The following is a 25,882-nucleotide window of genomic DNA, read 5'->3' on the forward strand; positions in this document are numbered from 1 at the left end:
AGGCGACCATAATTTTCGATCCACGATATTATCCACCTTCTATGTCTTTCAGAGTCTGCCGGGAACTTGTAGAAGCTCACTCCGCTACTTTTCTTGTACATTTCGGTGAGATGAACGGCAACACAGCTTCGCGGCATGCTGAAATGCTATGACGCCCATGCGAAACGTGCGCCCTTTTGCCCACACCCCTCGGCTCCGGCGCGATCGCAGCGCCGCCGCAGCACCGTGACGTCAAGCCCGCGTGTCGGTCTATAGACGGGTTTTTGCATGACAAGAACGGCCACACAAAGAAGACACACTCCTCAGACCGTGTCTGGAGACTGTCTGTTGTACGATGTATTAGCAGTGTCAGCGAGGAGAACCTTCTTGTCCGGCAACATCAACAGTCACACGCGTAATTGAGAAACTTTTTTTTTTATTTTTCTACTGGTCTAGGGAACGATCACACCGATCAACGTATGGTCCCTGGTCGCCTCTATCTGGGCATCACTTCACAACCAGGCAGTGAGGCAATGAAAACGTGACAAGCAAACCACAGTTTCCAACTTTGGTCTTGGCACAACGTTATTATGACGCAAATGGAAACGCCATCGTCAAACGAAAAAGCAAAAATGATGTGGCCGGCGAGCACGACGACACACGTTAGCACTGGCACGCGCGAATAATGTACGCTATGTATGGTTTATATGGACCACTGTTTGCAAACGGGCCCGCTTTGCCCACACCCCGCTGGGGCACTGCGCGACTGTTCAGAAACCAGACTTTTGAATTGGTGTATAGTCACCAACACGTCTTGCTTCGTGATTGGTTGTTTGGCATCCTTACCGGCTAATGCAGCACTCCCATTGGTTGCGGAGGGCGATAATGAGATGCGCGGGACTCGCACCGCCCTGCGTTTCTTAAACTGTCGGTGACTATAGTAAGAACACAGCGCCGCTACGTATATAATAGGGTGTCTGAAATTCCGAGGCTGAATCTAAAATGGGCCGTAAAAATGGACGCCTCACGTAGCGATTTCAAGATTTCGTCAAAGCTGTCTTTCACAGGTGGGTTTTACCCTGTAAAATTGTGAGATGTAACTCCCTTTCCATAAAAAAAAAAAAATAAGATAGGGCCAAAATGTTTGCTAGGGTCAACGGCGGACTGCCACGCTAAAAACAGAGTCAAGTGGCGGGTCGCGTTTAGAGCGCATATTGATAGATGGCGTTGAGAGTAGCATCAGAAAGTGTAGCCGACCAGCTAAAGAAAGCAGACACGCAGACGCCGTCACCAGAAAGAACACCGTCGTTATGCGACCGTGTTTTCTTCTATTTTTGTTAATTCGAGTTTTGCTATTATTGTTGGAATTCATTTTTAAACCAAAGGTGCTTTACAAAAAAGATTATGTTCATTCTAATAGACCACGGGCATCGCGGGCAGTTTCGATTTTTTTTTTTAAGCAAGCCGGTAGAACAAGTTAGTGCCATCTGCCATTCGACTCGGTCGTCTGCGTTACCATTGACTGTGGAAAGTTTTCAGGCCCTATTTTTTTACAGAAAGAGAGCTACGCCTTGCAATTTTACAAGATAAACCCCACCTGTGAAATACACCTCTGACGAAAAGTTTACATCAATACGTGCAGGCGCCGATTTTTACTGCCCATTTTAGATCAAGCCTCGGCAATTTAGACACCCAATATTTTTTTACACTCTGCTTTGGCAAAGAACTAGAAATACGCTCCCTTGAGCCAATTAGAGCGACGGAGGCGAAGCATGTGACAGCCCTTACCAAAGGTACAGGGCGAAAGTGTAGCCAACGCCTCCTAGATAATAAAGCCATAATGCTGATAGAGCTGTGGTCATCAGGAAAGGCCATGGCTGGTCACAGATCGGACACGAGGATTGCGTCAACGTTCCGTCAAACTTGGCTCGAAGCCGAGCGCCGACGCAGCACTCGTCTCCAGTCTGTGTCCAGCGTTGGCCATCGGTGGTGACGCAAAACTGTCATTACTATGGCCTTGTCTTCAAGGCAGTGTTGGTGTAGCCCAAGCAGTTGGAAAAGAGAGGAAGGGCAAACTACGCTCTTACCCGAACGCTCTTTTGTCTGTCCCAGGCGTCGCTTCAATAGATGTCAATTATTGATACCATGAGTGCTCTACGAGAAAGTAGCCGCGAGTTCTTTACTAACACAAAACTTGCGCTACGAATGGCTAAACTCGTATAGTATATCTGAATGTGCCCATATTTCCTCCTTCTATGGATTGATAATTACTTGTGGATGCATTTATAGTCGGTGACAGATTTAGAACCCAGTCTTGCAGGGTAGACGTAAATGCAGCTAGCCTTTCCGTCTACCCACTATCCGTTCAAGCAGGGCTCGGCGTTCTGACAGTCCCTACGCGCTCTCGTCTCCTTCTCTCCCCCAGTTTCACTCCGCCTAGCGGTCAAAAGCATGCCATTATAAGGATTTCCACTGACACAACCAAAGGCTCTGGCCATTTCACGCGTGTAAACAGCAGCCTGAAGCGCACAACCAGCTCATCTCAGTCGGAAGTATTATGCCATAAGAACGCAATAAAAATCAAATGAGGACCAGACATCAAAGTTCCAACTAATAACGTAAGTCAGAGAAAGCAAGAAAATGTGCGTACTGTAGCCAGCAGCACCTAGAAAAATTATGACACAAACCTATTGTTTCGGCGGGACGAAGATGTTTCGTAGACAAACCAAGTGAAAATGACTGCTGACAAGATGACTTGGGTGCACCTTTGGTGTACTAGAACTATCAACGGATGAACCATTCATCGAGGGTGATTCAACACAACGTCACTTCATTTGTAACCCGTAACCAGGGCAATGGTGAGATGTAAAGTCACTGGAAACAGGGAAAGCAGCGCGATTGCCTCCCCTGGCGCTAGCCAACCGCTAACAGGTATACAAAAATACAGACCACCGAAACCTCGCGAGGCGATTGGCTCGTCGGCCTGCACTGCCATGTCAATCGCCATTGCGGTCCCTTCAAATCTTCGATATAAGCCTCTTTGGCACCCTTTATGCAGTGAACTTATGAATCATACTTATATGCACGGATCTCTTACAATTATATTGTTCTTCTTGCTAATTTCAAGACAGGGCAATTATTTTTCATCGCCGCCAAGCACCGAGGCCGCATGTGGATGATGGTTGCGAAGATGTGCGCCTGTTTCTCCGATGTGTGGGTAATAAAATCTCGTTATACAAGAAATTTCTGTATAAAGAAACCTGCCACCGGGAATTTGGATCAGCTCACCAAGAATGGCGAGGTCAATGAGAAGTAGCTTTCTACGAACCAAAATGGATCTTGGCACTACTTTCCCAAGATCCAGTCACTTTAATGAGCTGGGGGTTCTTCCAAGACAAAACTATAAACTTTTCTAAGCAAAGACAAGGACGCATTCTGACGAACTGCACTTGGTGTTGGGTGTACAGACGGTTTAGCCAACGAAAACCTGAAAGAACGAGCCCCTGTCACGGACCTGAAAGTAAAACGGCCAGTCACATACTCAATCGGAATGTTACCAGAACTTAAAAATACTATGTGGAACATTGAAAACGTAGGCTATCGCTCGTATGAGATGAACACTGCAAACTATAGACACCCGCGTCCTGCTCGATCAACACCGCCTGAAATAATTAAAGCCCGAGAACAGACTCCACCAGCTCGACGTCGCGTGATCACACTATGGACCAACTCAACTCTTTGACGTTATGCCACTGCGCATGCGCAAATGCTTCACCCGGCGAAATCTGTCTTCTGCGCACACGCGGGCAAACACGGGCTTGCTTTTAAACACTATATTTATGTATAGACGGCGAAAACTCGGCGTTGGGCCCGAGCCCGACCCCAAGTGTTCTTTTACGCATTGACTGGTGCACAGTCCAGCCGAAAGCTGATGCAGCTCTCGTGTCGAATCTCAATCTCACTTCGACGACGTCGAATTGCTATGTTCACGGGCTTTGCTTATTTCAGGCGGTGTTGACTCGATGCGGCGGCGGCCTCGGCTACCCCTTTATCGCGATCAGCTGCGACTGCTGCTCAGGCCGGCTGTGGACGGCTGGCCGGTCTCGTACATGGGGTTCCTGTACTCTGACACCGGCTCCTTGAAGATGGGGTTCATCTCCTGCAATCGTATGAACATTGGTAAAAGAACGAGCTGTACACAGTCGCAGTGAGTCTAAGAAACGCAGGACGTCGCTCACTGTATTCACGCATCGTTCTTTGGCGCCCCTATGGGCTCATGCCACACTCTGATTGGCTGATGAGCGATAATAAGGTGCACGGGAAACGCCACTTCCTGCGTTTATTAAACTCTTTGCGACTAGCGATAAGCAATAATGATTGTCGACTCCTAAAGACAAAAGCGGCAGATTTAATGGCGAGTATTAACGGCGCACGCAGAGCCTCGTCTTGTTAGAAGTTGCATGCAACATTTTAAATGTGCCAAGTAAACATGGACGTGGTGCGTTCAAAGCAACCTCTCTCGCTTATAATTTACCAGTCGAAGGGCTACTGATTGTAGTTCCTAGTTCTATCTGTTACAAGCATCAATTTTAAGAGTTTTACTATAATCTACATTGTCTTCAGCACTAATAGTTCACGATACAAGCTGCATCGTGTTGCAGCCCTTTAGTAGCTACCCCCATAGTACAAACAACGTCGACAAATGGCCCTAGATGGCATGCAGCGAACGTCGCATGTGCTCTGGTGATAGTACCAGGAGTGAGCTCTCCTTGTATACAATTGTAGCGATATGGGGTGGTGAGTTTGCTATCGCCCCAAGAGGGCAAAAGTGCGGCAGTCAACGGTGCTATTATGAAAACAACGACGGCGTCACCTGGTTAATGCTGGATGGCCATTCTAAACTATGTAGGAAACGTAGCGACAGTAGTGCGTCTTAGGCAGGACCCCTCAGCAGGACGCACGGTCAGCCATCTCCAGTCCTCTGAACGGGCCCCTTTTATTCTTCCCGCTTCTCTTTGTTTTGCGCCTCCACGTGGGCCCTCTGAAGCCGGGTCCCTCCGGGTCCCTTCACACAAGTCGGGACGTGGTTTCGTCGCTCAATAAACACGTATTTCAACGAGACCCGTCTTTAGTCACGCATATGTATATATAGAGCCCTGCATATCTGCAGATTATCCGCGGATATTCGCAGATATCCGCAAAAAACTGGCGGATGCGGATAAAAATTAAAAGACTTATTTGGCGGATTGCGGATCGGATGCAGATGTCAGGGGCTGCGGATGCGGATATCCGCAGATCCGGATCTAAATTTTTGCCCGGAGGCATTCAGTCCGTCGACTGACGTTTCATCTACAGATCGTTTCGTCGACATGCGACGTTTCATCGAAAGGCTTCCCATGTTCGTTCCATCGAAAAACCTGAGACGTTTCGTTGCAGAATATCCTGCTATTTTCGAAACAAACTTTTGGCGTCTTGCCTGGATCACAGGGCGGAGGGGGACATGATTTGGTTAAGTAGGCCTTAGTGAATCGCACGCTAGCTTTTAGCGGCTTAGTGAAGAAATACATTGTCGACAAAACGTCGCAGGGGCATGTGCCCACAAAACGTACAGCGTCGACGAACCGTGTGTCCGTGAAATGTATGTCCGTGAAAAGTTGTCCACGAAATGTATTTCCACAAAACCCGTTTCGAAGAAACGATAGGGATCCTAAGAAAGATCTGATTATTAGTGAAGATCGCTTCAGTTAGTGCATTTCATATCGTCAAAAATGCTAAGTCTAGAAAAAGTAAAAGCAAAGAATGCAAGGCGTCAATCGTGCCGAGAAGGCTAGTTCTTTGTCAGGGAAAGAGCGGAAAACTTTCTTGGGCGAAGAAAACCTCAAACGAACAGGTCAGAAGAAAGTAGAAGAAACCTCCCCCTCCCCGCAGAGAGTGGTGTGGTCATGATACCAGAAACCAAAGAATGCTTTGACAGCTAGCGCGACCCTGTGTTGCCACGGCTTGCAAAGTTTCGGAATCAGCAGCGCACGCCCGTAGGCAGCCCTTAAATTGCCTGTTTCTTATTGGTATGCTTAGAGTTCTAGCCAAGAAAGTCTGTTAGTTCATATTTGTTTGGTTACGACACCAAAGCGCCAGCAATGCATGCCAGCGGCTGCAGCGCGCAACCCACGTAACCGCCCCAACCGAAAAAAAAATGTTTTCTTTCAATATCTATATTTGAGCGCCTGCACGTCGCGATCTTTCTCGAACAACAGGTTAGTCGATCCGATCAGGCCTTGGATTCTGACTTAGCGGCGCATCTTCCCGCCGGCTGACACGAAAAACCATGAGACTCGTGGCGGCCGCACATATACGCTCGGTAACATCACAGAAAGGATTTTGTCTTCCTACCACTGCTTCTCCTCCTCTTTTTCCGAACTTTTTTTTTTATGCCATTTTTTCTTAGGCGTTCAGGCTTCAGTGCAGAGTTAAGGGGCCACAGGTGAAAGTTTCCGATTCCGTGTGTGGCGAGGAAGAACGCGGTTGGCATGATTTTCGCTGATTTTGCTAGTCTAAATGTAATCGTAACCTCTGGTGGTTAGCAAGAACATCGACATGGTTTCACATTTTGCGGATGCAGATCGGATACGGATACAATGATGTAAAAAATTTGCGGATGCGGATCGGATACTCAAACTTTTATCCGCGCAGGGCTCTACGTATATATATATATTACAGTACTGACTTTCAATCTTCTATAATTAGGGTTCTCTGTTTTCGGATGAACCCGAAAGAATCTGAAAAACAATCGCCGGTACATTCTTGTCAAATCGCATTTATCCGAAAAACTCAGAATTTTGAGGTCACAACAGCAAAACAAAAAAGGCGGTGTTTTACAAATAAACTTGCTCACCAGTCTCCAAGCTGCGTTCTTTCTCTCCTTGACAAACTTCTCGTACTCCAACTTGTCCTTGAGGTAGAGGAGGAAGCGTCCAATGCAGACGGCAAGCAGACCGAAGATGACAATGCCGCCCACCACGCCTCCCACGATGTACCAGGTCAGGGCTTCCTTGCCGCACTCTGCAGCGCGGTTGTGCAGCAAACGCTACCGTTACCACCAGACGCGTAATCCTCGATTCGGACAAATACTTCACTACAAAAGTACTATATCTTGCTCCGCAAAGGTCAAATGGCCTTGGTAAGGACAGGCTTTGCGTAGTTGGAACGGCTGGATGCGGAGCAGCCTCGGGGTTTTCCCCTTTGAAACGGTAGGACTGGCTTCCACGATCAATCGCCGTGAACCGGTCGAGACAGCCGTCTCAGTCGCTGTCTTGGCGGAACAATATTTCGGTGCACCGACGACAGCCCTCTCCCTCGTCGCCGCGCAGTTGCGCTATTGCTTGAACAGCGCTAGGCTCGTAATTATCTAGGACCCGATGTGCCCACTCCACGGATTTGATGCTGTATGCCCGCTGCCTAATGTAGCTGAGCGGAGTGGACTGTATTCTCCCTACTAAAGTATACTTGATTCTGATATGAGCGCTCCTCTGACGCAAAGGTAACGGTTGCATCTACGACAGTGAGCACAGCGTCTCACATGCGTCCTTCTACTTACCCGTGTGAACTATCGTTAGGGTGCCTGAAAGGCGACAGCTAAGTAAAAGCACGATGAGCGCCGCGACGAAGCCCTTTTGTCTCTGCTTGATTGGGTCTATACAATCGTAGTGTCGGCCACGGCCGAACTTGGTGTGAGACGGGGTATAGCTCTGGGCATGCATGCGAGGTTTGCATATACTGCGGAAAGTTAAATTGCGTCTTCGTCGCCTTCGCTATGCTCTAAGGTGAGGTAAACCTTTACCATATTTTTTTTTTACTTGTCCCCCAGCGGCCTGCGTGGCGGTGGATTCGTGACTGCAAACTACAACCGCCACGATTAACGCACGCCCGATATATGCGGCCGTAAAATCCCATGTGCTTCCGCTGTTGGAGGAGCAGCCGAGCGCCGGCGCACCTTTGGTCTTCTGAGCCTCGATGACAGGCTCGTTGTTCTCGTCGTAGTAGTAGACGAACGAGAAGGAGCAGTCGTCCACGTCCTTGAAGATGCACTTGCGCTCCTCCGGGCCGGCCTCTGTCAGGACGTCGAGATGGAGTGAGCACGTTTATGTCTGCGTTTATATTTATCTATTGATGCCCATCAACAGAAACATGCATTCTCGGTGGTGCATCACAACTCAGACAACACGCACACACACACGCTCACACATCAAACACTCTTAAGACTATGGGCACAAAAATACAGAGCAAAGTAGAAAATGACCCCATGTCCTAAGACAGTTCAGACATCACAAAGTCTTTGGTTTGATTTTGTGGTCTGATGCTTATAATAAGACTGTCACAGTGCCAAACTTCTTGTCAGATAGTAGCGATTTGTATTGCGTGATTCCGAACCCATTTAATTGACTTTTTGTAACCAACCTTTTAAGTATTCGCAGCACTAGCCATCAGATGGAGAGTTGCCAGGCCACGTCAGAAAATGTTGTTTTACTGTTTCTAAATGTGACATCATTTCTGATCGAGCCCCAGGCACTTTCACGCTCGTATTTCGGTTTGTTACCAGCAAAGCGAGCGGCATATTTATGTCATATACCTTCCTTAATTATATATACAAGGGGAAATGGGCCCCAAAAATGTGAGGACATGTATTTTAACGGCGAATAGTTACCAAGGAACTTATCATGTTTATAGTGTACATACTATGTTTATGTTGATCAGGGTTGGGCAGAAATACTCAAAGATGTATTTGGAAATACAAATACTGGGATACATTAAAATGGTAGCTAAAATACTGATACTGCAATACATCTGAAAAAGTGTATCGCGATACGTATCGGAAATACATTTTAAAAAGAGTCAAAAAGTATTTGGAAATACAAATACAGGGATACATTTTAGGGAGGGGGGAAATACAAATACAGAAATACTGATACTGCAATACATTTTTCACATTTGTTTGAGACGCTAACTGAGATGAAGCTTGAAGTGCAAGTTTTTGATCCCCAAATTACTTTCCCGTAGGCTTGGCACCTTGCCTTGAAGGTAGTGAATTCGGACGACGAGGAGTCTTCAATGGGCTCGAAAAAACGTCCATCAAGGACTGACCGCGGTCCCTTAGCTGACATCCTGTTTGTCTGATGAGGGATGCGAAGAGACATTAACCTCTAAATAAATTTTATGTCATTCTAAATCACATCAAAGCGTCACGACGCCCTGTCCAATTGTGCAACTGTCAACATTTATCACATGATGTCACGGTGAGATGAACTGGTATTTTTTATCTGTACGTGTGGCTTTGAACATGAAACTTTACCATGCTGCTGTCTGAAAGGACAATACGTACTTTCGTTGTAGGTTACCTGGTTGAAGATCGTGCAGGCAGTGTCATTTAGAATTTTCGATTATAGTAGACCACCTGAAGCATTCTGAAACACATGTCTTATCTTCAGTTACGGTTGAAAAAACGATACCGTGCATCCCTGTTGTGAAGGTCCTTCCTGCCGACCCTCCACCACCAACGCATGAATTGCAGTCCTCAAGTTTCGTCTTGCATACTCCGAATAGAAACCTCATGGATGGCGACCTGATATTGCCGGCACAGGTGCGAGCTCTCCGAAAAACGGCGCGCTCGAGACGAGTCGCAGGTGTACGAAGTCTGGGTCAGCACAGAGAGGCCACCTCTGAGCTCCTTCCTGGGTTCGGATCACCAGAACAGCAGGTCACTTTCACGACGTCGGCAGAGGACGTACCCTTGAGCCGTGCAATATTACGGGCGCAGCCGCAGACGCATTCGAATATGTGTTGAACTTCACTGGGTAAGTCATCCTACTATTTCAAGCCAACTACCGCCATTCTCGTGCTGCAACGGACTGTGACTCAGCTTTTCCGGCTGGGTGTACTGTGTATGCTAAGGCAAAAGAGACGGTTAGCAGCGAGCTTTGGATGGCAGCAAACAATGACTCAAGAAATCCCTACCTAAAAACCTGCGGCACAAGATGCTCTGACTCCCCTCCTGGCACGCCACCTGGCTCGAGTCGCCGTACTACGCAACACTTCTCAGAAGAGAGAAGAGGACGCATAGAAAAATAGTTGGGAGAAACGGAAGGAACCTTGGTCAGCATGGTAACAATGCCCAAGCATCTCCCTGACCCTGGTACCATCACAAGTAAAAAAAAAAAAAAAGCGTTCTGATTTGTTTTGATTTTTTTTGTTTTTTTCCGGGGGGGGGGGGGGGGGGGGGGGGCGGGTTGAGTATTTCTCAAAAAATGTAACGAAATACATTTCACCCTGATTGTATCGCGATACAAAGGAACATTCAAAATGTATTTCGATACGGGAATACAGATACTGGCGGAGAAAATTTATCGCGATACACAAATACAGATACAAAATGTATGTCTAAAATACTATCGCGATACATTTGTATCGCGATACTGCCCAACCCTGATGTTGATACAGTGTGAGAGAAATATTTGAATAGAAGTACCGTAAAATCCCGAGAGACAGCCCCCTAACATCCGGAAAAATTGGGGGAAAATAAGGAGTGGGCTAACTTTCAGAGTGCAATCAACAAAAGTTGAGAACATGATATTTTAGGGTGATGTGTCTCTGTCAAACATATTATCGCGGCGAGGGGCAATGGAGCAAAGATGACCCTACTTCCCAGCTAGCAATGTTCGCTTATATATCCCGCCATTGCTAACTAGACGCATTTACACCAAGGCTATCATTGATTCGAACACTACGATTACAAGGAGTAAGCTATCTTTTGGTGTTTAAAAGAAAATAGCAAATCAAGCCAAAAGTAGAGGTGGGGCATATCTCGGGCATTTACGGTAATGGTACAAGAAAAGTAGTTGTAGCACAGTTGTTTTGGGGGGTTTACATATTTTTGAGAGGGGTGTATATTATAGGTTTGAGAAGGAGAAAGGATATGTTTAGAAGAAGGATAGAAGTTTGGCATAGTTTGAATAAATTCATTGCTAAAAGACGCATGAACAACTGTGTTTTTGCGCCTTCGTCCCTGTTTTTTGTAAATTTCTTTTTTTTTTTCAGCAACGGATTCCACAAATCTACCGAAACACAACTTCATAATGCAGAATTGTGTGGAATTGCAGAAACATGCAAAACGGCTCACCGTTGTCCCCAACAAAATAAAAACGACAGGAATGTCTTTGACTTGACCCACCTTCAGCGCGAGCTCCCTACCTTCGATAACGCTTCGACTGCTCACGCGCAGCAAGAGCACGAAGGAAGGAAACGAGTCTGTACACCGGAGGCTTGGCATCTGAAAGTGACGCCCCTGGCTTTTTCTCCTATCAGAGGCATATGGCCTTATACCCCATGCACACGATCGTCAAGATACCTATAGCTAAGGGACCTGTATTCTCCGTGGCAAATCAATAGACCGATCTCAGCAAGCGTTCGACGCATGCGCGAGGCAGCCATAACTTTAGTTCACAGGAGGCAATCGGCAGTGCACGAGACTGTTCGTAGCCTGCACGCGCAGAGCTCCAGCGAGGTTGCCGCACGCGCAGAAAGACTAAAGTTCCCTCCATGCTTTGCGGCAGCGGTGGCGTAGTCAAACTGGCTGGTGAGATCAGTCTATTCACGATCCTCCGCGCGTGACTTCCGCTCGCGACCGAAGAGCGCGGGCTAATTCGCCGATTGCAGAGGGACCTATAGACGATTGCAAGCTGGGCGACTGGCCGCCGCCATGTCTCTGCTCGAGCAGGCACGCCCGTGCGATTACGAGCTTGCCAAAGCTACGTTCACCCGCGCGTTGCACGCGCTTGCACGCATGGGGCACCACTTGTGGCGCCATGCTTGCAATTGTCTATAGACGATTGCGAGCTGGGCGACTGGCCGCCGCCATGTCTCTGCTCGAGCAGGCACGCCCGTGCGATTACGAGCTTGCCAAAGCTACGTTCACCCGCGCATTGCACGCCCTTGCACGCATGGGGCACCACTTGTGGCGCCATGCTTGCAATTGTCTATATATGTTAAAGGTACCTTTATGCTGGCCGTGTGAATAGGGTATTAGAAACCCACGCCGGAAAACAGTAGGCAGAGCGCTTATACTCTATGAAATATATTTTTGACTTTTCATTGAAAACGTGTTGAATTCTTGTTGACTCTGATGACTTTCTTTTGACTTTAACTTCCTGTTGACAATGTCAACAGAAAGTTTGCTGATTTTGTGCTCAAACGTATATAATGATTTTATTCAACCTCAGTGGAAAAAAGAACCTGTTTACTTTTTATTACCTTTACATTGTTATTTCTTGTTTTGTTTTTTTGCTGACTATTTTGTGACAGTGTCATAAAAAAGACTTCAGACCTTCAGTCTGGTTCGAGTTCAAAATGTTCAGTTGACTCTCGTAGCCAGTGTCAATAGAAAATATAAGACTTTCTAATGAACTTTTTCTGAATAGAGAACATCTTGATTAGATGTCAAAAGTAACTAAGTTTCTCAATGGCCTCTGACAATGGGATAACGGCTTCAGTTGTACCGCCTCCATCTTGAGCCTTCTACCCTTGACAACGCTCTGGCGTCTCGCGCACCCCGAGCGCGCGCGCAGCCAAAGCATGACGGAAGTCATGGACGGGGGCTGGAGGCCAGGTGTTCAAAGGACACGCCCCGCTGTTCTCACTTCTTAAGTGACTATAGTGACTTTATTGACCCTATTAAATTAGTCAACTAGTAAAGAAAACCAAAATAACTATTTTAAAGCGGAGCAACTGCCTTGACTTGCTTCGTCCTAAGTGGTGCTATGCAGAGAAGCAATATCTTCTGGGAGCCATTTTTGTGGATGTTGTCCTAACGACTGTGCCGAATTATTATGCGTTGTATCAATCCTTTTAAGTAAGAGATAGAATTAACGGACTTCGAAACACTGTTTCCCCTTTGACAAACTCCCGAAAGAAAGATTGGATACTCGGAACCTTAAGAAGGGCTGAGGTTCAGCGGGCAAATGATTACCTTCAAAATGTAGGCTATATTAGGCTCTGGAGCAGTCAACAACAGTGTGGTTCAGGTGTTGAGTGCATCATCGTGTGTGCTTAAGTTCGTTTGTTATGTGTATTTGTGGGATGTATGTAGGGTTGTTCGTTTTCGGGTAAAACCCGATTTTACCCGATTTTTACACCCCGAACATGTTTTAGGAGAATCGGGTTAAATCCGATTTCTCCCCGAATTCCAAAACAATATAACCAACCTATTTATTTTTACGTCCTACGGAGTTTGCGGTGCACACACGCTAGCTACCCTACCTCGGGACAACAGTGACCTATAGTTCATGTCGCAAGCTGCGTGCAGCACTGTGTGCGCTACACGTCTCTCAACCGACCGCCCAACGAGGATATGCCTAGGTCACCGTGACATTCTACGGAGGCCGGCTGAAGAACAGCGACTATATACGTTGGGGCCTCGGAGGACCATTTCCATCCCCCGCTGTGCATGCGGAACCGCCTTGGCACGCCACGTAGCTTCAGCCCTGCTGCATGCAGCTAGTGAAATGCACTATCAATCCCCCTTCGATCGCTGTTAGGTCTCGACGCCCAGCCTAGTCTCTCCGGTAGCATGGCCATCTCGCTGGCGGTCTACCTTTCTCACGAACAACGTCCGAGCCAGTCAGTCGGGGTAAGCAGATCTGGAGAACTTAACAGGTCTGTTCCATAGCAAAATATCTGATCGAAAACGACCGTCCCTCAAAAGGTCTAGGTTTTGTGGACACCCGAGCGAGAGGAGGATTCCCTGAACAGTGCTTCCCCTGAAGCGACCGACAGCAATCGGACCAGCGGAGCTCTCCCCGACGGCGATAATCCCCCGCACTCGAATATTATAATGGTGCAGAAAGCTCGTGATACCCTCCAGTAAAAACAATAAATGAATGTATTACTTAGTATATTTGCAAATTTAACCTGAAAATACCCGAATTTTAAAATGTTTCTGCAAATAACCCGATTTCTCTCCGATTATTAGCTTGAAAAGAAGCACCCGATTTTTACCCCCCGAATTTGAAAATACATAAAACCGGAAAACGAACAACCCTAGATATATGTAGTGCCTTCAAAATCCTAACAAAATCCAAAATATAAAAAGCGCTTGTCTTTTTCTTTTCGTTATTCTGTGGCAGCCAATTTGGCGAACTTTGTTTGAATAAATAGCTAAAGTGTAAAGCATTCTTTTTTATTTTTAAATGGCAGTAGTTTTTTTATTGAAAAGCTACAATAAAAGCATCTTGGAGGTGACAGAAAGTCTGTTGACTTTTTATTAAAAAGTGGGCCAATATTCAGAAGAAAGTAAGCAGGAAAGCTAGAGAAAGATAGATTAAAAGCTGTTTACATGTTATATTCTCTGATGACATATTTAACAGCCTTTCAACAGAAAAGCACAACAGTTCTAATGCGAAAGCATTAACTGTCCCCAGGCACGCAGCCGGCGTCGGCTGTGACCGCGAAGAACAGGGATCTAAATCAACAGCAGTTAAAATGGTTGCAACGCGTTCCCGTTGGCTGCGACGCGTCCTATCTGATGCTTCATCACGGAAGTCGGCGGGGGCGCTCAAGATCAAAGCGGACTCGTTTCAGGAATAAAACTCAAAAAAAAGCACGTCAACGCAGATGCATCGTCCCGGAAGGCATGGAGCCGGCGGAGTTTGCCGCGCCTGCGCAGTGGGGGAGCGTGATGTCACCACAGGAGCGCCGTGTGCAATAGTAAGACGTGTCGCGGTGCCTGTAGGAATGCGCTGCGTGTAGGAATGCTCTCGCATTCCTTCAAGTAAGCAGCGTTAAGTGTCCGCCTGTAATTTTTTTCTTTGTAAGCACAAGGGTACGATTGCTAGTACCTGGCCAAAATAACTCTTTTTTGAAGTGCATCGAACGTCAGCTGGCGTTCTGGGGCTCTTCAGGGTCGGTTTGCTTGCGAAAACGTGTACCCTTCCTTGTGGTTCAAATAGCCGCAATCGAGATGGCCTTTGAGGTCACGTGATCGGCTCTGTAAGAAGCAGAAACTAAAGGTACCTAGCGTTACAAGCAAATGGCTGCCGTAGCGGGCTTGAGTTGAGCTAGTTGGTGCATTACTGGGATAGGGCCAGCTTGAACTTGGGAGACAAAAAAACGTGATAACAAAGATAGAGGAAAGAGACAGAGAGCAGTGTCTCTATCTCTGTCTCTTCTATCTTTGTTTTTCACATTTTTTCGTCACCCAAGTTCAAGCTGGCCCTGTCCTAGGGCTGCCGTAAATCCGTCCTCGCTTTGATTATTGTTCAAATTCCCAGTTTGCGCATAGAAAGAAGATGGACGGATTCAAAGTGTAATTTGAATTAAATGGAATTGTGTATGTCATGAGCGACAAGTAGAGTTATTTCCGGGGAAGGTCGCGTTAAGTGAAGATTGAAGAAAACCATAGACAAGGCACAGGTCTGCTGAGCGGAATCTGCTGAGCGAAATCTACTGGAGCGCTTGGCGCTTTTTCCCCACGGAGTCGGTCATGTGACCTCAAAATCCCCTAGCTTCACCAGCAAACCGGCCCTGGAAGCTTCAATTCATGAGTACAGGGAAAATCAAGCATTTCGGAACCCTGACGCAGACTTGTGGAAAGTCTTTCATTCATCTCCCCCACTGCCGTGGCATGGCAAGAAAGCTTTTTCGGGGGGAGGGGGGGGGGGGGGGGGGTTCCCTTGTTTGCTCGTTTCCAGCGCATATCTGTTGGTGCGAAGTGGCTCGTGGCTCGCCTTAAATGCCGACGACCAGACTCGAGATTCTGCAAGGCAGAAGATCCTCCTCAGCATGGGAGAGGAGGAAACAGGCAACAGTGGACAGGGTAGAAGGGGGAGAGGAGGGAACGATGGAAAAGCGTAAAGCGCGAACTGGTCGTCAGTTTTTAAGCGCCGCTCACACATTTGCAACCGACTAGAACCGAGAGAGACAAGATCGGTTTTTAAGCCCCTTGCGACGGCGCAGGACCTGCCCCGCAGCAGCGCATCTGGCCCTACGCCATCGAAAGAGGCTTAAGAACCGGTCATGTCTCTCTCGGTCCTACTCGGTTGCGAGTGTGTGAACGGCGCTTTACACTATAGTGCCCGCCGAGTTGCACCGATGGCCAGAGACAACATTTTCGGTTGGAGAGAAAAAGGGCGCGGGCGACAAAGGGTTCGGAGATAGAAAGAGCAAGCGGGGGTCGAGTAGTGAAGTCTTGAATCGATTATTGGGGCTTGGGGCTTAGGAACGTCTTCGAGTCCTTGAGTCTTGGCAGGCAGGGTACTAGGAGCGCGAACGGACCGACGGTGTACGAGTTAGTAAACTGCTTTGATTACACACGCCGTGTTGCGTGACCTTCTCGGGAGCGACTGGAGCGCGGCTTGGCCGAGTCGGATGTTGGATAAGGTCGAGCGACCCACAGAATACAGGTTCTATCATAGGGGATTGACCCCGTAAGCTCCGCGTGGATACAAAATGGCGTAGGAAGAAACTACCCTCTTTGAGAACAGAAAATCCAGTCTCGAATAAAACATGACGTTTTTTTCCAGGGCTCATTTCAGGTCCAGACTTGACCTGACGATTTTCGGTTCGGTAGTTGATCCGACATGTTTTTGTAAGCGGACTCAATCCCGGTCAGCTGATTGCCCACCTTCAGCCTTGTCCACCGGAACGATGTTGAGCTTGGAACACTCGGAGCGGCACTTCTCGGACTGCTCCCCGCTGCCAAACATCGTGCACTGGACGCAGCTCCGGAACTCCGAGCACCTCCCAACACAGGCCTGTGGCGTACGAGACGGAACGAAAAATTTGTACTCCATTTCAGATTAAGTCGGTCCGCGCATTCAAGGGAAACAATCCGACGGATCCATTCCAGCGGCGTTAAAATTGCGTCATCATGGCGCACGTAGTCTTTGTGCGTTTACTATCATCGGCTAAACCAATCGACCACAGTAAATGCGCCGTGGTCCCGCGTTTATTTTTTTTTTTCACGTGACTCGAGGTTATATGACGTGCTACGTAACATTTGTGAGTGTTCGTAGATGGTTTTCGCCGCCCCGCAGCGCCCTCTCCGTAACCCTCTACGACACACAGAACTCAGCGCCATCGGCAAGCAGGCGCAGTAGCAACTTCGTTGCGGAGGGCTCAGCGGAGGGGAAAATGCGCTCTACGAAAATTCCCTCATGTGAAACGGAGTGTAACGGGGCGAGTGCCTGAGGTCAATTTAAAGGGATACCTCAACGAAATTTGAAATATACCCGTCGTGTTCAGGAATAGGCTGAGTATAATTTTAACAGTGAGACGTTCTCCTTCTCTTCCTTGTCGCCGTCTGTTAACACCTCAGTCTCGGGTTTTTCACAAAAATGTTTGATATACACCAGCTCACTCGTGCCCTTACGTTCTGTCCGCAATATCCGTAAACGACAATCGCACGTTTGTTTTTTGAGCCTGATGGCTGTAATTTTCGTTATAAACGGCCCACTCTGGCAAGCTCTCGGAGAGCAGCCAGCGGAGAGCACGTCACATCCGGCGTAATCGTGACGTAGATTGCCTCGGGGCGAGCAAAGCTGCGGCGAGGCTGACGGCGACAGCATTTCCTAGCCGTTCCATCCACCGAAGCGGCCGAAGCATGCCAGCGATCAGGCCAACGCAACTAACCCCAAAGCTCCTCTTGTACGAATTTCGAATGACGGGTTAATCTTCAACAATCTTGTAGAGGGACAATAGCGACGTCTGAGACACACAACAGAGAGTCTTGGGGAAAGGAGAGTTCCTCCTTCAGCTCTTCTTTCGTTGTGGATAGAGGCGAGACATTTATCGTCACTACCTGTCAAGGTTTTTGGACGGACATTACAAACGAGGCGTTAGCGACAACCACCAGCTGCTCTTTGATGATCGTTTAATTAGTTTTAAAATTCCCTTTCGTGTATTTTTAAAGAGATTGGTGTGTATGATGTGATATTGCTCCCTTGAACACGAATAGATCATGAAATAAGCGCCGAAATTTCGTTGTAGTATGCCTTTAATGTGGGCATCGTTTGTGATGGTTTTGGACAACACACACCCCACTTCTACCGTTTAATGGAACACCGCGGGACCAGCCCATGTCGGCTCCCTTCCTGGGCTGTGGAAGAGTCCGACCCACCGCGTGTTATCCGCCCTTTGTAATCTCGCTGCTTTCGTTTCCTACATGGTCCCTTCCACCTGTATTTATCCTGCCGCGTCGTTTAGCGACCCCCCCCCCCCCCCCCCCCCCCCTCTTTTTGTATTGCGTACAGATATATATATATATATCTGTACACGTTCTGAGGGCATGCAGAAGGCACGTTCACCAGGTCAATGCAATATTAGGGAGTTTTCGTAGATCGTTTCCTCCGTCTCTCAACACTCTCCACAACCCTCTACGATATCCGGAATTCTACAGTCAAGGCCCGCGGCGTGCAGGCGCAGTACCTTGCACTTGCAGAGCGTTTAGCGGAGGGGGATCCGCGGTCTACGAAAACTTCCTTCTTCACTAAATTTAGGGGGTAACTTGACGTCACGGTTCCTTGTAACAAATCTCCGAAAAAAGCTTCTTTTTTTTTTATGGAGTTGGGTTTGATAAAACGCGTTCTGTGTTAAACAATGAAGTCTGAACAAATGGTTTTGCATTATTCGTCCTTGCCCGCAGCCAATACCACGTAAAAGACATGGCCTGCGCATGACGTCATCGTTAGTGGATCTCTGACCCGCCCCCAAGTGGCAAACACTTCGAAGCTCGACGAGAGTCGGCGCAAGGTGGCAGAAGCGCCCCATCTGGGCCATCTGGGCCAGAGCCGTTTATCGAGAGAGTTTGGCCATACATTGGTTTGAATAGGCGAGCATTTCGGGGCCAACCACAGGCCGCGAAACAGCCCCTAGTGGTGGTCGTGAGCTCTAAATTTGTGACACGACTAATTCAAGCCGTTTTAGCGTCGCTAGAGTTAAAAGGTGTAACTCTCGGTGACTGAAAACTTTGTGCGTGCGAGGTTTTCGTCACGCCAATATTCAAGTGTAGAATAAACGAACGTGCGCTCCAAACCAGGGCCAACTTGCTAGAAACGACGTCTCAGCTGAGACGGTGAAAGAAAGCACTGCCAAAGCCAGCGCACGAGCCGAGCGGGACACCGCGTCTCCAGACGCTCGCGCGCCCCACCCTTTGCACTGTTTTCTTTCTGCCAGTCACAGGACGCTGTTCTAACAAGCCAACATCAGCAGTGCAGAGAAAGGCATGGGCACGAGCGCGTGGCTTTGGAAAGTGGCTCCTAAGCACGAGTTCACGTACAAACAAAAGCGTTTTGCTGAGCTAGGTTCACGCGCCTGTACCTTTGTCTTCACTGCCGACATTTCTGAGATGGAGCAGGGAGGCCGAGATTGAACGCCTCTATTTGACGCTTTGAATGTCGTTTGCAATATTCTGACGTCGCGGTCTCCTGATTGGTCGACGCTGTGTCACAAATTTAGTTTACGCTCTAAGCGCGGGGGGAATATTCGGCACTGGCGGCGGCCTTTGCTCCGCCTGTTGGCCAAACTCTCCCAATACACGGCTCTGATCTGGGCGACACCGCGTGTCAGCGTCGCACTCGTTCTGGAGATGCTGACGGACGCTAGATGGTACTGCGTGGATCCACTATACTTCGTTTCAGTGTCGGTCCAGACGTAGCCAAATCTACAAGCGCGAGCTCCGGGCTTTAAGCATTCCTTCCAAGCACGCGCGCCCGTGCGGTGCAAGCACTGTTCTGGACCACATGCTCGCGCTTGTAGCATCGGCTGCGTCTGGACCGAAGCTGAAACGAAGTATAGCGATGATGACACCGGGGGGGGGGGGGGGGGGGGGGGGGTATAGGCGGAGGCCCGGTCTTCTACATAAGCGACGTCCTCACCGCGCAGTCCTGGCAGAAGGGCCCCGAGTAGCGTCCGCCGGCGTCGGCGCGGCAGCGGCACGCCCCGCATACGCAGTCGCCGTGGCCTCCGCACATGCGGCCGGCGGGGTCTCCGGGGGCGACGCAGGTCGACGTGTCCGCGGAGCAGTCGCAGGCCGACCCGCCCCAGCCCGAGTTGCACTGGCACTCGCCACCGCAGCACTGGCCGCGCTCGGGACCGCCGCACACGCGCGACTCCGCATCCCGCTCGCAGGAGAACGAGTCGCACTGGCACCACTGGCCGAAAACCCGGCCTCCACCCTGCGGCAGCAGCAATATCCGTCACGCTCTAAGTATTCATTCACTTAGTGACGGGTGCACTCGGCGTCCTAAACACTGCTGATACACCGCACAAAAGACCGTCTGCAAACACGAGTCACCGCAACAGTCGTGGTGCGAATGCCACGTGCCCACAAACGACAATCTCAAACACGATTCACCGCAATATCCCTGGTTCGAATGCCGCGTGCCCACAAATGACAGTCTGCGAGCACAAACGTTATTACAGTATTTACTCAACTAATTGCCACACTATTTATGAACAAGGTCCTTACGTCTACTTTCCCACATAAGATATAACACATATACAGCCAATCATCAGATTGCACATAAATAAGATAGCGAATAACTAGATCGAGAACACGATTCTCCATACAAATTCAATCGTCACAGATGGTATCTTCGCACGAAGACGTCATCTCTGTACTGTAAACAGCTCGATTCATGCTGTCGATCGCGGTGATTGGCAATCTGCGTGCTCCGTGGAAAACCGAACCCTCAGGTCTTCTTCATAAAGAGTGCGGTTATTACTCGAGTAAATATACGGTAGATCAGCTCAGTTACGGAACTGCTCATAGACGCTTGCATGCACAAGCAGTACTCCCCCTCATTCACCACGACCCGGCTCCCGTCGTTCGACTCGCCGGACGGCTGCTTTGGTAACTGCAGGGTATTCTGTGGGATCTCGGAGGCCATGATGGGATACGTACACGTTTCGAAGCGTGGTGTAGATGGCGTTCCAGCTCTGCTCTATAGAACACAGAGTTTGTAAACGAAAATCTAGATGGCGCTTCGAACGACGGGAGGTGGACTGAAGTGAGTGAGGTGGGTACCCCCTTCCGCGGGAGTTCCACAACTTAGGTAATCTAGTAACGTCGTTAAACACGAGTCACCGCAATATCCGTGGTTCGAATGCCGCGTGCCAAAGTTTTTCCTTGAACTCGCTGCCATGTGGCATTCGAAGCACGGATCTCGCCACGGTAAAACTGCCAATACGTCATGCAAAGCACAGTCTGCAGAATTTCTTCCTCGAATGATGGTCCTGCCATATTGGTCATACAAACACTATCTGCAGACACGTTCGAAGCACACATGCGTATGAAGTCTACATGTTGCGAACATGCGTAAGGCGTAATACCAGATACCATTCTCTCATCATGTCTGCGGCGAAGATCGTGTATTTTGTATAATGTACGAGCCGTGTGACTGAGGCTCAAAGGGGAGAGCAGATACCCCCCCCCCCCCCCAACAAAGGTAGTAAAACTAACAAATAGACCCTTTCCAGAAGCACGCGCCATCTACTAGCTACCGCACAAATTATCCGAGGAAACCAATATTTGGATGCACTGTTGGGGTGCACGTACACTGAATATGAATATAACACAGTGTTTAATTTGAATTAAGACATTTTTTTTAACAGGAGATCAGAGTACGATGAATTCTGTCTTCACCGTGTATATTTGGTGTATAAGCAGACCAGGACGTTCCGCTGTAAAACGAGCCACAAAAAATCGGCGTCCCCACATAGAAAGCTCAAACTTTTACCGAATGTGCACTGAGCAAATCAATCTTGCCTTGTAAAACCTTAAAACGCAATCTCTTTATGTAAAAAAAATATAGCAAAAAATACTTTCCAAAGTTTGTGTTAGGCACGTTTGCAGACGACGGAGCAGCAAGCAGACGACGCACTCTGTAGTGTGCTCGCTGCGAACATCGAGAGATGGCGCTATTCCGACGTACAATTTATATATATATATATATATATATATATATATATATATATATATATATATATATATATATATATATATTATCTAAGGGTTGGCGTACAACCTCGGTTTTCTGCAGGGACGATAATCATCCTAGCGCTCCCCTCCTAAGCTGCGAGGGAACCCAAGTTGGGACAGGGTTAACACTGGAGGGGATAAAGGAAAGGAGGAGGCGCGCAAAAGTGGGAAGCACGAATTGTAGCTCTGCCTTTAACGGAGTGCACTGAAACTTTTCGCAAACGTGTCTTTACGACTCAAATTTCATAAGTCCAAAGTTCATAAAAAAAATTATTAAGTTTAGAAAATTTTGCTTTTTTTCTATCCACAGGAAGGTAACCGGTAAAAATCATCTGGATGACGGTGCTACGCTTACATCCTGATGGTACCCCGCTCGGATCGGAATTGACTTTTCGGGGTGCAATGGGTTGCAAAGACCACATAAAGAAAACACCGAGTTTTTACAGTAGGGCCAACAAAAACCCCAATTATATGTTTTATAGGAAGTAAAACATACATTAGCTGTTTTAATAAGTTGTATCGCACGGCTATCAAGCCCCTTGTAAAATTTGGGGCCGTCTGTTCAACTGTAGGGCGTTGTACGTCGAATTGAAGTTTTGGGGTGTATTATGTGGGACAAAGGGTGAAACGATACACCGTTTTACACCCTTTTTTTAGAGTGTGGGCTGTGCCGCGAAGCGGCGTAAACGGGAGGGGGGGGGGGGGGGGGGGGTTAACGGTAGATTTGTGCCCGTTACTTGAAAACCGTAAAGGATTACATTTACAAATTACTGAGCCTCAAACGTAATGAATTAGTGTTATTAAATTAATTTCGCTGAAAAGTAGCATTACTTTACACATTAAGTTACAAATTACTTTTACGTTACTTTTCCATCTTTCTTGGACATCAGCGCCTCGGCACATGCAATAAAATGAACGAGAAGAGGAAGAATGCAATAGAATACAAGAATGCAACAAACAAACGACAACAATGCAATAAAATGAACAACAACAAACATCGCGGTGTTCCCTGGGAATATTTTAGATGACAATCATGAAACATGAATACGCAGTAATTAGACTTTTGGACGCATATAGTTTTTATTCCACGGATCTACACATTTGTTTTTTTGTTTTTTTGTGTGTGTGTTTTTTGCACTGAATCATATGGGTTAAATTTACAAAATTATTAATTTCTGGTTTTTTTAACAAAAGATTGTAATGTACCCGAACACTATAATTGCCTGGATATCACAAAACGCAAATCAATAAGAATTTTTATATTTCCTAGAAACCTTTATTTTCCACCAAATGTCCCAGAAACCTGGCCATCGGTACTCTTGCCAAGAAAGGAATAGAAACGATTTGGATGTTTTTAAAATGTTGTGGAACACTACAATCCTTTTCTCGTACGCCATGTTAGAACGGAACAAACGGTTTCGTTGACTGTAAATCGATCTAACGAAAACGTAGAGAAATAATTTGATACAAGAGGGGCCATATTCGCGTCCATTTTCGTTTCTGTCGTGGTTGAATTAGTCTCTTCGTTTCGTTCGTTTCCTGTTGCTCGTGCTTCTAGGGGTCTTCTTCCTCTTTCTTTTCCCACGCCGGCATGCCGGCATGGGGGATCGAAGTCGAGGTTGTCGGGCTCCGATCACATCATCCATTCGAGGTGGGGAGTCTCTCCTTACACTCCTTCGCCGCTAGCATTCGCTTACACTCCCCAGCTAAAAATCTCTGCGACCTCGCAAATGTTGCCAATGTTGTTGTGATCCTCGGTTACGTAGTCGTCTAGCCATCGTGGAGGGTGGCGTCGGCGTGAAGCGCGTGTAATCGGAGGATCTGCCGCAGCGCAAGTCGAGTCGGTTTGTTCGGCTGTAAACAAATCGTCCGGTGGGTCCACGTTCGCTGCGGTGAAAAGCTGCGTAAGTATCGACCACTAATTTTTTGTGAAAAAAAAACAAAAAAACTTGAGCTGCCGTTTTGAAACGAGGCGATTGTCTGGAACACCCTGTCGGGTAGACCCGTAGATCGTGTATGTTTCCTTGTCGACCTCTGTAATGACCTACGGTCCGTGATAAAGTGGGCCAAGTTTCGAGGTGCGCATGCCGTTGGTGTACCATACCTTAGTGAGTTTTAGTATTGCGTATATGAGCTAACGCAAGCCCTGTGCGTTTGCGTTAGCATTATGTGTTCCACACTGCTATGTGCGTACAGCCCAAACTGCGGCGTTAGATTGGAGCATGGCAGCTTCGCACATGCGCAGCGTAGAGAACGCAACGCGAACGCACAGCGCTTGCGTTTGCTCGCATATACAATGCTAAAATTCACTTTGTTTCCGACGTTGTAGGTTGCGGGCCGATGTTTTGCGTCTTCAGTGTGCTTTATGCCGGGGAGGTAGTCTGCCAGGTTCACAGAAGCTTCGTCGCGGTTTGCGTTGACGTCGCTGATCGTGTCGGGAAGCGAGAAAAGCTCATTGTCCACTGGTCGTCGGGTAACGAAGTTAAACAGTAGTTCGTGGGGGGATGTTTGAAGTCCTGCAAGCGGTTGTTTGATCACTTGGAAAGTGGTTATATTCAGGCTGACGTGTTTTTTTTTTCGCAGACGTCGGAGGATTTTTCTTTTTCCGCGTTCGTCTAAGCCATTAGTTTCGGGAGCATAAGGCACCGTGAGAATGTGCAGAATCTGCCTGTCAGTGAAGTACCTTGAAGCTGATTGTGATGTTAGGACTCTGTCATTGTCGGTAATGACAACTTGTGGCGTACCGAATGACTGTACAATTTCTTCGAGAAATTTAAGGACATGCTCCTTCGACTTTGACTTGTCAGGCACGAGTCGCATGACAATGAAGGGCGTCGTGAGATGGACTGCGGTGATAAAATAATTGTTTTCGTCTTCCCAGTTAATTGGTACGACATGTGGTCCAGTGGTGATTTGTTCGAAGGAAGTTACCGGCGGGGCACGAGGGTTGATGAGGATGTCTGTCTGAAGGCCAGTCGGATGGTTGTAGCGCTGACATTTGTCGCATTCCTTGATGCATGCTTGGATGTCGAGAGTTATTTGGGTCCAGTAGTAACGTAGCTGAATTTTCAATTTGGTGCGAGAGTTGTCTCCCTATCCGTCTTGGTCATGGTAGCTGCGTTAAACGGCTGATAACATGTGGAAGTCGGGACGACCATACTCAGTCGTTCCGTATCGCCGTCGCTTCGTACAAGTACGGGGCTACCGTTGACAAGTTGGTAAAGGCCGGGGACACCTGCGGTGTCGCTGTCTGGGGCTCGCTACTCTAGCCGCCATATGATTGGGACAAGTGTAGGATCGCGTCGTTGAGCGTCGCTGAGCCGTGAGTCTTCTGCTAAGAGCCCGTAAACGTACTGTGCGGTTTCTGGAACTCGGGACAGCGTATCAGCGATGACGTTGGATGCACCCAGTGTGGGGTAAATCCTAAAGTTTTATGAGGCGAGGTCGAGAAAGATCCATGTGAAGCATCTTTGCGGATTGTTTTTAAATCAAATCAAATCAGTTTATTTTTCACCTTGTACAAAGAAGACGGAGGGGCTGTGGAAAAAAGCTACAGCATTGCAGCTTGACGAGTCCACGGACCCTTAATATTTATTCACAGAAGAGAAAAAAAAAGGCAGGAAGAAAGGTAATCTTAACAATACATTGCAACAACACACTCACAAAAAGAATCATTGTGATCATAAATGTTTAGGGTGCACACATTTAAACAAAAAAAATCGTCAAAATCATACTCTCTCGGTTTGATACATTCTACTGTATTTACAGGTAAATAAATCAAAATGCACAAGATGATATCTGTTTAATAAAGACGGCAGTATAAAACTGAGGCAATCTTTTCCATAGTTCGAACGAGGTGTACGCACTACCCAATTTTCTCAG

General features: G+C 47.7%; 1 protein-coding gene across 1 annotated transcript in view; it reads right to left on the bottom strand.

Moving 5' to 3' along the window:
* Positions 1-398: 398 nt before the first annotated feature.
* The window catches only part of LOC8034743 (integrin beta-PS), a 145,195-nt gene continuing 119,711 nt past the window's right edge, over positions 399-25,882 (bottom strand). Inside the window, exons 17-21 of the mRNA XM_029977297.3 lie at positions 19,896-20,195; positions 16,646-16,775; positions 7,970-8,086; positions 6,872-7,038; positions 399-4,138 (exon numbers count right to left, since the gene is read on the bottom strand). Coding sequence (XP_029833157.3) covers positions 4,037-4,138; positions 6,872-7,038; positions 7,970-8,086; positions 16,646-16,775; positions 19,896-20,195 — 816 coding nt within the window. The 3' untranslated portion in view covers positions 399-4,036. The remainder of the gene's footprint in view (positions 4,139-6,871; positions 7,039-7,969; positions 8,087-16,645; positions 16,776-19,895; positions 20,196-25,882) is intronic.

The sequence above is a fragment of the Ixodes scapularis genome, unplaced genomic scaffold (genome assembly GCF_016920785.2).
Source record: "Ixodes scapularis isolate PalLabHiFi unplaced genomic scaffold, ASM1692078v2 PGA_scaffold5__190_contigs__length_132052651, whole genome shotgun sequence".
Taxonomy (NCBI): Eukaryota; Metazoa; Arthropoda; class Arachnida; order Ixodida; family Ixodidae; genus Ixodes; species Ixodes scapularis.